At 46.4% G+C, this 16,542-nt stretch overlaps 1 protein-coding gene across 2 annotated transcripts in view; it reads right to left on the bottom strand.

The window, feature by feature from the left end:
* Positions 1-16,542, bottom strand: part of EXOC4 (exocyst complex component 4) — a 308,957-nt gene that overhangs the window by 61,042 nt on the left and 231,373 nt on the right. For both annotated transcript variants that reach the window (XM_053978844.1, XM_053978843.1), the window contains exon 11: positions 14,991-15,210. In XM_053978844.1, coding sequence (XP_053834819.1) covers positions 14,991-15,210 — 220 coding nt within the window. The remainder of the gene's footprint in view (positions 1-14,990; positions 15,211-16,542) is intronic.

Here is a 16,542-nt window from a genome sequence, read left to right as displayed (position 1 = left end):
CTCAGGAAACCATGAAGGGTCTCCCTTTCCTTTTCCTCTCTTTTCTATCCCCATTTTCCATAAAAATCCCTCAGGATGGATTCTGAGTGTCCCAAATCCCAGAATCCTGGACCAGTTTAGGTGGGAAGGGACCTCAAAGCTCATTCCAGGGACACCTCCCCTATCCAAGGTGCTCCAATCCTTCCTGGGACATTCCAGGGATGCAGGGGCAGCCCCAGCTGCTCTGGCAATTCCAGCCCAGCCAGGAATTCCTAATTCCCAAGATCCCATCCATCGCTGCCCTCTGGCAGTGGGAGCCATTCCCTGTGTCCTGTCCCTGCAGTCCTTGTCCCCAGTCCCTCTGCAGCTCTCCTTGAGCCCCTTTAGGGCCTGGAATGTGCTGGAAGCTCTCCCTGGATCCTTCTCTCCAGGTGAGCACCCCCAGCTCTCCCAGCCTGGCTCCATTTCCCCAATTTCCAGTTAAACTGAGTCCCTTCCTACAGAATCCCAGAACCATCCAACCTCTCCCTGCATGGATTTTCAAGCAGGACATGGATTTAACCCCTGGGCTGCAGCTCAGCTTTTCCCCACTGCCCTCTGTGAAGTGTGATGTTCACTTCCATCAACTTCAACTCGTTTGTCCCAGCAGAAACAAATTTTGCCTGTGTCAAGACAGGAAAATGTGACTGGATAACTCCACATGGAAAGTTTTTCCAAGGGGAAATGCTCCACTCAACTCTTCTTCGTAGCCCTGATGACCTGGACTTGTCTTTCATGACACTTTGATGATATTTGCACAGAAGAAGGTAAAAACCCCTTTCCTTTGTGACCTCCTGAATGCCTGTGACATTGGGATCCTTTCCAAGCTCCTTGTTTTTACTTCATTCCAGACTTCCCAGCCAGCCATGAGGAGATCCAGCAGGTGGGAGCTGAAGCTGGATCACAGGAGAGCAGAAATGAGCTCTGTGTCTCTGAATTAACCACAGGTACAGCTGGGTGAGCTGGATTCTCCATCTCTCACAGGCTCAAAATCAAGCCCAGGTGCTTTCCTGGGAGAGTCGCCACATTCCCAATGGAATTACGGAACTTGATGAGGAAATTACTGGGTGGAGAAATCACTGGGGGAACTTTGCTGGCAGATCTGGTGAATTTATTCTGATTTTGAACTCAAATTCCACAAGAAAAGACGCCCAAGTTATGCTTAAAAACCCCAATCCAACAAAAGCTCCATCCCAGGAGCTCTGACCCTGGAATATCTAAAAGTGGTGGCATTTTGTTCTCCAGCACCAGCAAAGTCAATCTGTCCACCCAAAACACACCAGAACTGTTCAAATCTCATGAATTCCACACAAAATTCTCAGAACATCAACCCTTGGCCAGCACCCAGGAGCTTCCCAGCATCCCAAAAAGGGGCTGGATCTCAGCAGGATCAAGGTGAAGTTTGGAAAAGACCTCTGAGATCACTGAGTCCAATCATCAGCCATGGCCACCACCAAACCACGTCCCCAGGTGCCACCTCCACATGGTTTTTGAACTCTTCCAGGGATGGAGACTCCATCACTTCCCTGGGCAGCTGTGCCTGTGCTGGACAATCCGAGAATTCCCTGCCAAGGTGGGCTCTCCAGGTGCTCTCAATACCTCCAAAAATCCCAGCTGGACTGGAAGTATCCACATGAGGAGATGCCTTTCCATGACCTTCAATCCCTGATCCCAAGCTGGCTCCCAACCCAGCTTTGCTACAAACCTAAAAATCAGGGAATAGGAAAATTGTCACTTGGACAAGGATTCTCTTTCATTTATTCCCATTTCACTTGCAGTGCAGAGGGGCAGGGAAGGGAAAATCTGGTTGGACACAGGGGGAAGTTTGTGACAGCCCCAACTTCCAGCCCTGACATTATCCCCTCGAGACACCAAAATCCTCCTGGAATGATCCAGCAGCCACAGCATAATCAGGAATATCAGTGCCTTGGCAGGGAGATGGACGGGATAATTTAATTGGTCTTTTGTATCTCTCCCTTCTCTGATCCCGCTGAGTTCTGGAGTTATTATTAAAGGCATTTTTTAAGGTATTTTAATTTACTCCTCCAAATGGATTCCCATCCATTCACTCCCACCAAGTGAATGTTGTCAGGGACATTAGTGAGGTGATAAAATAGCTGCAGCTTCCCGCTGCTTTTAATGTGTTACATCCACCAGAAAAGTCATTAGCTCTTAGCCTTTAATACACCCTCTGCACTGCTGCAGAACTGTTTATCACTTAGAAGTGCCAGCACAGGCCAGGCTCTCCCTTTATTAATCAATATACATTTGTGCAGGGAAAAGGGACTCGCAGCCAGTGATTCCCAGCCTGGTTTGTGCTGTAGGAGCTGAAAAAAAAAAAAACATCCCTGACACTTTCACCCCCATCCCTGAATATTCCTAGAAGTGGCTTTCACTCGTTTTTTTTTTTTACACAACTCCCCCAATTACAGGTGAGCTGGTGGCAAGGTGACAAATTTATTTCACCAGTGGTGAGTGGCAGCTTTCCCTCTCCTTTGTCATCCCTGCTCTAGAACATCATTAGCAGCTGCAGCACGGCACAAATGGAACGTGGAGTGTGGAATTAATGATGCTCGGGAGCCGAGCCGCCCGTTTGGGAGCTCGTTTTTAATAAATGTTTTCATACAGCTGGCCCAGTTTGGAGAATAAAACCCCTCAGTGTTATTTTTTATGTGCTTTGAGATCTATTTTTTTTTTTCACACAGTCTCGAAACCCCAGTATTTAAAATATATTTATCGATTAAAAATGTCTTGCTGGAGATGGTGAGTATGAATGTTCAGTGATGCTCCTGGGAAGACACAGCGACCACGGCAAAGGGAGGTGGATGATGGAAAACTAAAAGAAATTGGGGAAAAAAGTAATTGAGAAAGGTTTAGCGGGGCTGAGCTGCCAAAAGAAAATGTTGTTGTGCCCCCAGATTGGTGCTGTCCAGTGCAAAGGCTGTAATTGTGATCTAAATTCAACACAATTAATGAAAGTGCAAGAGATCACTGGAAAACCCCAGTATTTAAAGTATATTTATCTATTAAAAATGTCTTGCTGGAGATGGTATGAATGTTCAAGTGATGCTCCTGGGAAGACACAGCGACCATGGCAAAGGGAGGTGGGTGATGGAAAACTAAAAGAAATTGGGGAAAAAAGTAATTGAGAAAGGTTTAGCAGGGCTGAGCTGCCAAAAGAAAATGTTGTTGTGCCCCCAGAATGGTGCTGTCCAGTGCAAAGGCTGTAATTGTGATCTAAATTCAACACAATTAATGAAAGTGCAAGAGATCACTGGAAAACAAAGGGTGACATCCAGGAATGAGGGGTAAAGGTTTAAGAGGGACCCTGAGTTAAGCCAGGCTGAGCTCCTGGGCTCACAAAGATGTCATTTCATTGAAATTAGAAGCCAATTTGTCAGATTTTGGCATAAGTGTCTAAAAGTCTCATTTGCAGAGGTGAGAGAACGCAGAGTGACCAGGCCAGTGTCACCAGCAGTGACATTTTGCTATAAAGGGGATCCCAAAAGATACTCAAACCTCACCTTTATGCATCAAAATTCACCTTTCAGCACCAAAATTCACATTTCTGTCTCACCCTTTGTTAACCCAGCTCTAATTAATGAAGAATTCTTTGTTCACCAAAGCAAACATGGGGGCAGAGCAGAGGCCTTGCTATGGATTCATCCCTCTGAGGCATCCCAAAGGGATTGCCAATCCCATGATTGGCAGGTAAATTCACAGTTTTGTTTTCTGTGCATTGATTTTATGCAGGGCTAAGGCTGGTCTTAAATTTGAAGGAGAAAATTTTTTCCAAGGGGAATTTCCACACAAGAGGCCAGAGGTGGCCAGAGGGTGACAATTTGGTTCTTCAGGTGTTTCTCAACAGAATGGGCAAAATTTTTCACATTTCCATTAGAACATCCCAGTGCTGGAATGCAATTTATACATAAAACCACTGGAAAGACAGGAATTGGTTAGGAAAAGGATAGGAAGGAGAAAAATTTTTCTCTCAGATTGTTTGTTCAGCAGGACTTGAATTTCAATATTTTATTGCACAGGCCAGTGCTGGAACAACTGAACTCCAAGACAAGCAAGACATTGGAATTCCCAATCTCCACCTCCTTTGATTCCAAAGGATTTCAAACAAATGCAGTGCTGGGATGGAGAAATCCCAATGCAAGGAGGGGCCTCCCAAGCACCTCCAGGCAGAACCCTGAGGGCTCCTCCCTGCTCCTCCTCCCAGGAATGACTCAAAAAGCAAAACCACTTGGGAATGGGAGGTGATGGACTCAAGGTCTCCACACAAGAATAGAATCCAAATATGACAATTTTTAATTTTATGGAACCCTTGGCATTATGCAGATTTTCCCAAGCTGGAAGCTATGAAGAGAATTGCCTTGTTTCCTGCAAAATGAAGCAGATTACAAAAACAAAAAAATCTGTAATTTCACTTATTCTCTTGGTTCACTTTTTTTTTTTATCTACAAAAAAAAAAAAAAGAAAAAAAAAAAGCAAATTTTGCATTTTTGGATCGTGGCATGAGCAGAGGTTGAATTGATCAACTGAAGGGTGCTTCAGGGGATCTTTGCACATCCCAAAAGGGAAAATCCAGCCTCATTCCTGCCCCCATAAAGCACAGACAGGAGAAAACTCAGGGAAGCTGCACGTGCCAGCATCACTGGTGATTTATTCAATAAATTCAGCCTCGTGCTCCACACATCAAAGCCCGAGGAGATCACAGCTCTGTCCCTGGATGCCTCCAAAGGATTACTTGGAAATTCCTCGTGCGTGGAGGCTGCTCCCAGGATCCGACAGCTCGTGTTAACATGGAATTCATCAAACCTCAGTGACCACCCCAAGCCCCCAGAGACGTGGGAATGACAGACTCGGAGCTGGGGAGATGGGAGAACAGGCAACACCAGCCTTTGATTCCTGCCAGGAGAAGCAGGAATTACAACAAGCAGGAATTACAAGCCCCCCGTGGGCTGGGAGCCAAATTGGAACATTTTTAACCCACTCTGTTCTCCTTCTGTTGTCTCTTCTTGCCTCAGGCCCCACCTGGTGACAGGTCCAAGGGTGGGGCCATTCCCAAAGGAAGATGATTCCAAGGAGGAGCCATGGTGTGAGGATGTAGCCCAATTCCTGGAATGGATTTCCAATGGCCCAATTTTTGGAATGGAAATGAAATTTCTGGAATTTCTAGGGATGGATTTGGAAAATGCCAGAGGCCTGCAGGGCACTTTCCCTTTCAGACTGACCTTCTCCGCTAGGAAAGCTCTGCCACACCAGTTTAAAGCAGCGTGGAAATGGGATCACTTGGACTTGTGGTGGAGTTTCCATCCCTGAGGGTGTCCAAGGAAGGCCTGGACGTGACAATCAGTGCTCGGGGGACAAGGTGGGGATTGGGCAGAGGTTGGAGCTGATGGTGCTGGAGGACTTTTCCAGTCACAAGGATTGTGTGATTTTCTGGGAATCTCATAGACGGGACAGAGATAGTCCCAAAGCAATCCCAGAATCGTTTGGGTTCCAAGGAACCTTCAAGCACATCCAAATGCTACCCCATCCATGGGCAGGGACACCTTCCACCATCCCAGGCTGCTCCAAGCCCCAATGTCCAGCCTGGCCTTGGACACTTCCAGGGATGCAGGGGCAGCCACAGCTGCTCTGGGAATTTCATTCCAGCCCCTCCCTACCATCCCAGCCAGGAATTCCTAATTCCCAATATCCCCTCCATCCCTTCCCTCTGGCAGTGGGAAGCCATTCCCTGTGTCCTGCCCCTCCATGCCTTGCAGTAAAGATAAATCCTGAATCACACATCAAGGACACCTTTGCTTCCTTCAGATCCCAACTATTTTCATCACGATTTTCCCAAAGACCTGCCCATTAATCCAAAACCCAAACCAAAACGAAACAGCTGCACTTCACAGTTTCCTACACTAAGCACTGAGTGTTTCCACTCCCTGAGCTGGGAATCCAAGGAACTACTCAGCATTTTAGCAACCACCTGCTCCTAACCCAGGATTTCTGTCATCGCAAAGCACCGTGCGACGGCAAAACCCCACTCCCAAAACCCAGCAAAAAAGCAGCATGGAAAAGAAGTTGTCTTTTCCCCCCAAAAAAACCCACATTTTAGGAGGAATAAAGAATAAAAGACATCAAACTGGGAAGTGAAAAACCCACTGGGTCAGCTCATTACAGGAGATGTCTGATAATGGCGGCGCTGCAGTTCAATCCCCGGCCAGCGCCGTAACGAGCAATCCCGCTTGGAAAATGGGCTGGATGGGGCCATGGATCTTCCCTTCCCACGTGGAATTTGTGCATCATTTCCTGACAGAGCCATCTCCCCTTCCCAGCAGCCAGAGCATCTCCGAGAGGCCTCCCAGGCAGTTACGGATGGCGGGGAAGGAGCGCTTTGTTTTACCGCCCGTTGTTTTCCCGCGGCTAACGACGCTCGCGTGATTGTCCTGCGGACAAATCCATGCAGGCATTCAGTGGGGAAGGCGAGGCAGCCAAAACTTGGCTGGGATGGAGCCATCCACACAAAACATTCATCTATTAACCAAACAGCAGCGCTTCCAAACGCAGCGGGGTCACCGCGCAGCCCTGCTGGGAAAGGGGAATTAACTCGGAGTGGAGATCGTTTTGTCTCTGGAATCTTGTCACGTTTGTTGTCATGTTTGTTGCCATGTTCGTGGATGAATCCCAGGCTTTATTGGAAAGGCAGGTGGCACTCAAGATCGCTCATGGGAGAGCCCTTGGAACGCAAAGAGACCCGAGGAGAAATTAATCTCCCGCGGGTGGAATGGTGGGAATTCATCTCCGATGTTGTTGCAATTAATGGCAGTAAATTTCACTCAGTTTCACACAGAAGGAGCAAACTGGACTAGCTGAGTTACTACCATGTTACTACTCAGTTACTACCAGGATACTACTCAGGTACTGCTTTTTGTTTTATACCTATGTAGAAAAAACATTTCCTGTCTTATCCAGGAAAACACGCGGCCTGATGAGGAACGTGCACCCAACAGGGAAGTGTTGGAGAAATGGGATAATCATCCCATCTGGGAAACAGACAATTTGGGTTCATCATTGGGCATAAAAAAGGGGAATTTTCGGGGAGGAAAGAGGAATTTTAAATATTCACTGGTTGGTGCAACACGAAGTCAATCTGTATTTACAGATCTTCTTCCACTTCAGCAGTACAGAGGTGGCTGAGGCATGTGGCTACATCAACTTCCCAAAAGGAGTTTCCTGAACTCTCTCCAAGTGAAGAGCCAATTAAATACCCTTTTGAAAGTCTTTTTTTTTTTTTTTTTTTGGCTAAACTGCTTTCACAAGCTCCTGTCCCTCAGCAGAATCACGGCAGTGGCACAGAGCACCCTGTGTGAAAAGGGAGGATTTTTCACCCCGAGTCACACAAATCCCATCCTCACCTCCATGCCCCACTCACTCATGTCCCAGGAGCCCTTCCCTCACCAACAGGAATTCAGAGCTGAGCATTTAGAGAGAATTCAGAGGAATTCAAAGAGAATTTTCTGGAGACCTCAGGGTATAAAAGTGAGGTCAAATGCTCGAGGTGGTGCTGAGCAGCTCTGTTCCCACAAAAGTAAAGCATTCCTGGCTGCTGGATCCCGAGTCCTTCCAAACCATCCTTGCTAAGATCACTCTGGGTGAGAAGAAGTTGGAAATGGCTTGTGATAAACCCGAGTCCTCTGAAAAACAGCTCAGCTTTCTGCTAAATCAATATCGACCTCAAAAAAGGTTTTGTTGGTCCAGTACTTGAGAAAAACAATAAACTGAAATTCCAGAGCAAGACACAAGGTTTTTGATCAAAACAAATCAAGGGACAGCCCAAATTATTCCCACTGAGTTTTTATTTTCAGGTCCATGACTTGTCCAGCACTTGGAGCTCTAAAACCCCAGCTCCTGCACATTTTGGCAGTTCATATTCCAGGAAAATGGGTCGTGGAATCCCAGAGGGATTTGGGTTGGAAGGGAAATGAGAGATCATCCAGTTCTGCCTCCCTGCCATGGGAGGGACACCTTCCACTATCCCAGGCTGCTCCAAGCTGGCCTTGGACACTTCCAGGGATATGGAGCATCCCCAACATTTCTTTGCTAATTGGGAGGACAAGGATTAGTATTTTTTAATTTTTGTGATAGAAGATGACAGAGCAGGAATTAAACAGGGAATGCCCAACGAGAGTTCAACCTGTCACTCAACACCATGTTTGACACCACCCCTAAATGATAAAAAAATAGAGTTAAACAGAGAATTAATTAATTAATTAAACCAGCCCTGGCCAGGGCTCTCCTGTAGAGTTGTAGCATTTCCTCGATTTTCACACCCTGTAGCAGTTTTCTTTACAGAAACAAAGTCCTTAAATATTTTAATTAATGAGCTTATCCCAATGAAATCCTGGATCAGCCCCAGGATGACCACACCTGGTACAGCTTCATGGTGAGAGGGAAAAGCTTGTCCCTCTTCTACACTGTAGCTCACACAAAGCAAAAATTCCAGCACAAAAAGCAGATCATTTGTAAAAAAAAAAAAAAAAAAAAAATGGTTCTGATAGCTTTGTGTGTGTGAGGGAAACTGTTATACTTTGTTTTGTTTTATTTTATTTTATTTTATTTTATTTTATTTTATTTTATTTTATTTTATTTTATTTTATTTTCATGGAAAGGCTCTATTTACAGATTAAAACCAGGAGGGGAAACTTTTAATTTAGTGCCTTCCCTCAGTTCTTTCAGATGTAAATTAGAGCGCTATGAACCTCCCAGCTGCAAAGTTCATCCACTTCAGGAGGAAGATTCCAGAGGTAGAGAGAAAAACCTCGGTGCCAGGAGGAACATTCCAGCGGAATGGCAGCATTCCCACTTTGTTGTTCCTTTTATAATTCTCCTGTTGACAAATCACTGCCTCCAAAATCCCAGCTACCCCCACTGAACGCTGCTTGTCAGGGAGGGGCAGCCCCTGCCACACAGAAAAAAAAGAGCTTTTCACCTTCCCTTTCAACAATAGATTAATGTCTCTTTTGTTCCTCGGCAGAGCTGGGTGTCATATTTCAAAATGCTCTTTTAAAACAGGTATAATTAAACCTCTGCGAGAGGAGGGAGGCAGAGAAATGAGCAGCCAAAGGAGGAATAAAGGCATTTTAGAGGGTGCTGGAAGGTGCCTCATCCCTCCCTCTCAGCTACAATTACATTCCACAGTGGGGGAGGGAAAAAGGAAAAAAAAAATATTATAAAAATGAACTTTTCCTCGAAAAAATGATCATGTTGTGAAAGGATGACTTCTTTGAACATTTCAGCACTTCAAAAGGAGGATGAATTAGTGCTGACAACTCAATAAAGTAGCCATCAATTATTCAAAATGTGATGGCTCCTCTCATGCAGCACTTGTGATTAGGAAAAACATTTCAAAACCTGGGAATGAGAGTTATTCTTCCTCAATGAAACGGGCCCAGGCTTCAAAATGCGAGGGAAGAAAAATAATGGGATTTTGGAGGAGCCTGGCAAGAACACAGGGAAGTTTCTTCTCCTGGAGCCATCCATCAAGTGTTTCATGGCAGACTGTTCCAGGCTGGATTTGGGATTTAAATCCCAAGCAGAGGGAAGGGAAAAATATCTGTGATGTGAGAGGGTTACCCAAACTTCAGCTGATGGGTGCAGAGAGCCCAGCCCAACCAAGGCCCCAAATTAAACCTCTGGAACAGCAAATATTAAACTTTCCTAGGGAAAAGAGAGATATGGAAGAACCAGGTTTCCCAGAGAAGTTTTTGATGTCCCAGCCTTGGAAGTGTCCAAGGCCAGGGCTTGGAGCAAAATGGGGTGGTGGAAAGTGCCAGGGGGTGGCACTGGATGGGCTTTAAGGTCCCTTCTGCCCCAAACCATCCTGGGATTCTGTGGAAGACATTCCTGGAGGAATGCTGGTGATGGAGCAATACAGCTTCCTTTAAATGAAGTTTATCAGACTTTGCCTTTCCAGCTTCCTCCTGAAATCCCAGCTCATCCATCACCAAAACAACCCCGGCGAAGGCAAAGCACTGGTTTAAAATTTCAGAAATCCTGGGGGGGGGGAAAAAGGAGCTGGAGGAAAAAGGGAAAATTGGGTGAGTGTCACTCCTGTGGCACTTGGATCTGTGACTTCACACCGGATTTTCAGCAGTGAGGAGAAGCTGCTCTGCCTCAGCATCCCAGGGCCCTGCTCTGCTGCCAGGGATTCTTAATGAGTTTGCAAATGAGGAAAGTGCAGCTGGAGCTTCAAACAAGCAGGAGGGTGGCCAGGCTAAAAGGCTTCTCCTCTGGCCAGGGAGGTAACGGGGGCTGGGTCTGACACCAGCCCTGTGAGGCAAAATGAGGATTTATGAGAGCAGTGCTGCTGCTGAGGGAGCCTGGCGGGCTCTCTGGGTAATTAAAATAATCAATTAAGGCCTGGGATGGAGGCTGGGGGCAGATATGTTTGGTTTACTCACAACTTCTGAGGAAAAACTGAATGCAAAAGGGGGGAAGAAAAGAAAATAAAGTAAATTACAAGGAAGTTTTAGTGGTTTTATGGGTCTAGGGAGTACCTGATGAGCTGGCACTGAAAATAAGCTGCACATGGCAGAGTGAGGGTGAGGTCCCTTCATGGACTCCCAGGATGGTTTGGGTTGGAAGAGACTTTAAAGCCCACCCCATTCCACCCCCTGCCATGGGCAGGGACCTTCCACCATCCCAGGCTGCTCCAAGCCCTGTCCAGCCTGGCCTTGGACACTTCCAGGGATCCAGGGGCAGCCCCAGCTTCTCTGGGCACCCTGTGCCAGGGCCTCACCTCCCTCATATGGCAGAGTCCTGCTGAGGAGAACAAAACACATCGGTGGCCTCAGAGAGCACCAGCATCAACATTTTGCACCCAACCCTCAGTGGAAATGCTCCAGGCCAGGTTGGATAAGGCTTGGAGCAAGGATTGTGGAAGATGTCCCTGCTCACGGCCTTTAAAACTCCCTTCCAACACTTTAAAGGTCTCTTTCAAGCCAAAATATCCCACAATTTAATGATTCATCACTGAGCAAACGAGGGTTATCCAGTTCCCGACGCACGACACGGAAGAGGCATCCAGTGATTTCAGGGATTAAGGGGATCCAGAGACCTCAAACACGGGGCTGTTCCCTTCAGGTCAGACGTGACTCACATCTGTGGGGTGGTTTGCGAAGCGCGACTCCGCTTCTGCAGATCTGAAGAGGACGAAAATAATTCTAAAATAATTCTGCCTGCCGGGGGCACCGCTTGAAAATGTCCACACGCAACTCCCCTGCCCTGGGACGCACTGAACGTGCCAGTGAAAGCTGAGTTTCTAAAATAAAGTAAAACCCTGACGTTCTGCCTAAAGCAATTGCTTTTGTGCAGCTCAGAACTCCTCGGTGGAGAACTCGCATATCTGCAGCTGACTTACACAGGAGCCTTCTGAAAGCTTCCACAAAAGGCAGGAACTGCACTGAATGTTCCCCCGCCCCAGAGGAGAAATTATCTGAAGAAACACTGGAAGCAACAGGGAGAGTCAGGCTCCCACCAAAAGATAATTTTGTCTCTCATTTTAAGCTAGAAAAGGACATTTAGCACAAATTCTGCAGTCAGTGGGTTTTACCCTCTTGATGTGAGACACATAAACAAGGGCTGAAAACATCTTGGTTGTAACACCACGCCACTGCAAAAAACAAAGTTGAAGTATGAGGCTCAGAACCATTAAAATTGCTTTAAAATGATCCTTGAATGGGAAAAACCCCCATGGATCAGCCATGCCTGCCCCTTAATGGATGCTGCTGGCAGGGAGCCAGCCTGGAAAGACAATTAATTTGTTTACAATAATAAATAATAACATCCAGCCTCCATCAAAGCGTGGAGCCATCAGCATTGGTGAGCCATCTAAAGCTGCTAGCTGGGACCATCCTTCTCCTTAATAACCACTCATTTGATGGGAAGAAAACATTCCAGAAGCTCTCAGGGATGTCTCCTTGGAAAGCCACAGGTGGGTGACTCCATGCTTGGAGTGGGTGCTGTGGTAAATTGGCTCCAGCAAGTCGTTATCCTCCAAAACACCTGCACAGCCTGACTTTTTTAAGGAGGTTTTTTTTTTTTTTTTTTTTTTTTTGGATTTTCAGCTGCTGGAGTTTGGCCAGAAAAGTATCAAGAGCATCATCCACACTATGCTGAGATAAGAAACAACAGAGGCTTTGAAGGAGAGGAAAAATCCCACTCTGCTGCTCCAGAGCGAAGCAATTTGCATTTTTTTGGAGATGGAGAAACAGGTTTTTAAGGCCAGTGACCACCTGGGTGGGAAGATTTATCACCTCGTTGAGAACCCTACAAGAACAGGCTGCAAGAAGCTGTCGAGGCACTTGTAGCCTAATTTAGGATCGATTTAAACAATTACAGCCTGAAATTTAATGCTGAATAATTTTGAGACAAATGAGTTTCACGGTGATTCAGTCTCGCTCTGCAAAGGAAAAGAGTTTCAAGTGTTTTACATTTGAGGAGGGAAGAATGGAAAACAAGGCGCTAAAATGGAATATTTAGAGAGGACAATTTTTTTTTTTTTTTTTTAAAGGATAATCTTTACAGGGATGGGTGATTCATCTGTGGGGAGGCAGCGCTTGAAAAGCTCTTATCTCCCACCTAATTCAGCTCAAACATGTGCTGATAGTGATCCCAAAGCAGCTTTATCAGCCGGGGGTGGGGCTGATAAATTCCCCAGTCCCAATCACAGCTGGAGAGGCTTCAGAGAGATCTTTGGGATAGCACAGAGTGGGATGGTTAAACCAGGAACCCACGGACAGCAAAAAAAAAAAAAACTGGGGGAGATCATCATTCACCACATTTCCATCATATCCATGAGGTGATGGGGGAAAAGACTCCAGAAACAGCCTTTTTTTTTTTTTCCTTTAATGGAAAATCAATAGGATTGTTTTAGGGAGCTATTTGGATGAGTTGGTTCAAAGAGGCAGCAATTTTTCTTCTCTATTCAGAGAATTACCCTTCTCTAATGTCGGGAACAAGGAGACCTCCTGACCACAGACAGTTTGACCAAGAATAATTCCAGTTCAAAATAATTTCCATCCATCAAGAGAAGCAAATTGTAGGAACTGGACGAGAAAATTCCAAGCCAGTCTGAGTGTTCAACCCTGAACGAACTTTAAGGAAATATATTGATATTATAGAATACATTTTCATGTGAAATGAAGCCACGATCCACAAAAAATACTTTATCCATATTAAGGTTGGTAAAGCTTGGGAAGGAAAAAATCCAGGGATTCTGTGCAGCTCCAAAGTATCATTTCAGCTCCTGCAAAGAGAATTTTGGCCCCTTTCTAAAGAAGATGTTCCCCCTCTAGGGACTTCTGGAAATGCTATTCTAGAATTTGATTTTGTTTTGGTTGTGCAAGGACCATCCCAGCCCTGCTGCTCCCAGACAGGCACAGAGTTAGTGACCATTAATCCATCAAAAATTCTGGAAATGGTAACAATAATACAGTTATTCCTATTATTGCATGGCATTGTAATATCCCTGTGTTTTACAGCTCTAAACTGGGATAGAAAATGGCCACATAAATCTTGGGATGAAGGTGCTGCTTCCTAAGGACTCTGCCAGTATTATCCATCCCTGATGAGAGGATTTCCCAGGAAAGAGGGAATAACTTCAAAGGATTAAAAGAGCTTGACATGACCATCAGCCAGGGTCAGCTCATTCCTTGCAGTGCCAGGCAACACATGAAATCCAGAATTTTGGGGTGGGATTCCACACTGTCCTGCTCCCCATGGAGTTGGGGTGACAACTTGCTGCTTTTCTCACTGCTCCACACTGGAGTTTAAAAAAGGTGTTTCAAAGGAGACTTCTACAAACACTCCACCTGCAACCCAAGTCCCTCACAGCTTTTTTTCTGATGGAGGGAGCCGTGGGGCTCCACATCAATCACCAACGTGCCTGGGAGGATTGGATCCCATCCCTGCTCCTCCTGGGAGCTTGGAATGTGTATTCAGCCTGATGGCACAGTTCTGTGAGTGGCAGGTGTCCCCAGAACTTCTCAGGGAGACAAACATGAAAATATTCCTAATTCCCAAGATCCCATCCATGCCTGCCCTCTGGCAGTGGGAGCCATTCCCTGTGTCCTGTCCCTGCAGGCCTTGTCCCCAGTCCCTCTGCAGCTCTCCTGGAGCCCCTTTAGGGCCTGGAATGTGCTGGAAGCTCTCCCTGGATCCTTCTCCTCTCCAGGGGAGCATTCCCAGCTCTCCCAGGCTGGCTCCAGCCCTCAGAGCAGCTCCACATTTTTCCTTATCGGATACACAACCAGGTCACTGTGGGAGAAGGCCATGGGGAAGACAGGGCCGGGATGCCGTGGGAAAGCACCATCATTTAACACAGAGGCTGGTGCAACTTCACACGATTCCTCGCTTTTTCAGGCAAAGGGATGGCTGTCAATCACCAGGCGTTCACTCCCCTGTTCTAGAAAATACTGCATCCCCTGTTCCCCCTTTAGTCCTCCCTGGAAAATCACTCCCTCCTCGATTCCCCATGGGTACAGGTCAAGTCACCCCACTCCATCTCCTCTCCTGACTCGTGTCCCCACTGGATGATTTGTATCCTGACCCTTTCCACCTCCCCTCACTGATACACCCTGAGCCCTGCCCCGGTCCTGGCTCTTTGCCACCGGTTCCCTTCGGCAGAGCTTGTGCTCCTGCTTCCACCCTGCCTCCTTGGATTCTACCCACTCCTGCCCTGCCTGGACCCTCGGATTTCTCCTTAATAAGCCCTTGGGTTGTACCAAGAGCCATCATTCTGCTGAGGCTTTTATTACACGGGTGTCTGGTGGCCTGGGGGAGTTGCCGACGCAGGCCGGAGCGGAGACGCTCTCGGTGCCCGACATGACCAGCTTGGGGAAGCTAAAGCCACCCACAGGTCACAGCCAGACAAGGACAACCAGAGATGTCCTGAGGCGTCCCTCAGCTCCTACCTGCAGCAGAGGCCTCTGCACTCCCAGGATCTTCATGGTGTCGGCGTTGGCCAGGATCTTCAGGGGATCCGAGGCCTTGGTGACGCCTTCGATCTCTTTGTTGATCTCGGCCAGGACCTGGTTGAGGAAGATGTTCTTGATGTACATGGTGAGGAACTCCCTCAGCGGGCACTGCTTGGCTGGGCCCAGCTCCATGGCCAGCTCGATCTCCTGGATGAACCTGGAAAGCAGAAAGGACGATTTGTAATTAAGTCATGGAGATGCTTCAGATTTGTTGGCGTTGCCTTTGCCACTCCAACATTTCAGAGCAACATTTCTCTCCAGCATTTCAGTGTGGGAATGACCATGGACTGTCCCAACTTGAGGAATGAAGAGGAGGAAAGGTCCACAGGGTAGATATAGGGGAAAAAAAAAATTACAAACAACTGGTGAGATAAAGCTTAAATTGCTAAAGATAAGGACAGATAAAATGAGAGAAAATCCACATCCCAGGCACAATTCCCGTTTGTTTGTTAAAAAAATTTGTTTATTCCATTTCTGACATGCTGGGATGATGTTTGTATAAAAAAACTTCGCTTTTCCATTTAGGACATGCTGGGAAGATGTTTATATTAAAAATTTTGGCTTTTCCATTTGGGACATGCTGGGAAGATGTTTATATTAAAAAATTTGGCTTTTCCATTTGGGACATGCTGGGAAGATGTCCTTATAAAAATAAAATCACCATTAAAAAATCTAAGATGCCACAAATCCCTTTAAAAAGCCAAGCTTCCTTCTGGGCGTGATCACTTGATTCCCACAGGTGGGTTCCCCCACCTCTAAACTGAACAACAGAATATTCCAGCTCAAAATCCAGAAAAAACATGAAAAAAAGAGCAATGTCTATGCATGATGCCATTATCCTCCTGCATTATGGATGCCTGTGTTATTGGTGTATTTTTATCACCCTTTATTGTTCCATCCCAGGATCCCATTCCTGAGCACACAGAGCAGCAGGATGACTCTGGGAATATTTTAGCACCAAATGTTTGCCATCTCCCTCAAATCTCTTTATTTCTGTGCTGCCATCTGGTTTACCACGGAGGAGTTTATTCCAGAAATTACCTCGTCGTGTCTTTAACTACATCTGAGGCAGTGGAATTGGTATTCCTTTCAAAACAATTAGGGATTGAGTATCAGGAGCCATAATGGATTGAGATATGCTGTCCTGAGGAAGGTTTAGGTTGTATATGAGGAATAATTCATGCACTGAGATGTGGTCAGGAGGTGGAGCAGGCTGGCAGGGAAGTGTGGAGTCATCATCCCTGACAAAAAAAACAGGGATGCGGCACTTAGGACATGGTTTGGTGGTGAACAATGCTTGCATTTGATGATCTTAGAGGTCTTTTCCAGCCTCAAGGATTCCACGATTTTATTCCTAACCACTGACCTTATTCCCTTATATCTGCTTAATTTTCCATCATTTTCTACCTCCACGTTCCTCACTCCAGAAGAGGTGCTTCCCTTCCCAGCACTGACTGAAGAGCCAGTTCCCATGGATGATTTCTTTCCA

This window comes from Vidua macroura, chromosome 5 (genome assembly GCF_024509145.1).
Source record: "Vidua macroura isolate BioBank_ID:100142 chromosome 5, ASM2450914v1, whole genome shotgun sequence".
In the NCBI taxonomy this organism is placed as follows: domain Eukaryota; kingdom Metazoa; phylum Chordata; class Aves; order Passeriformes; family Viduidae; genus Vidua; species Vidua macroura.
This window is presented reverse-complemented; position numbering and strand designations above follow the sequence as displayed.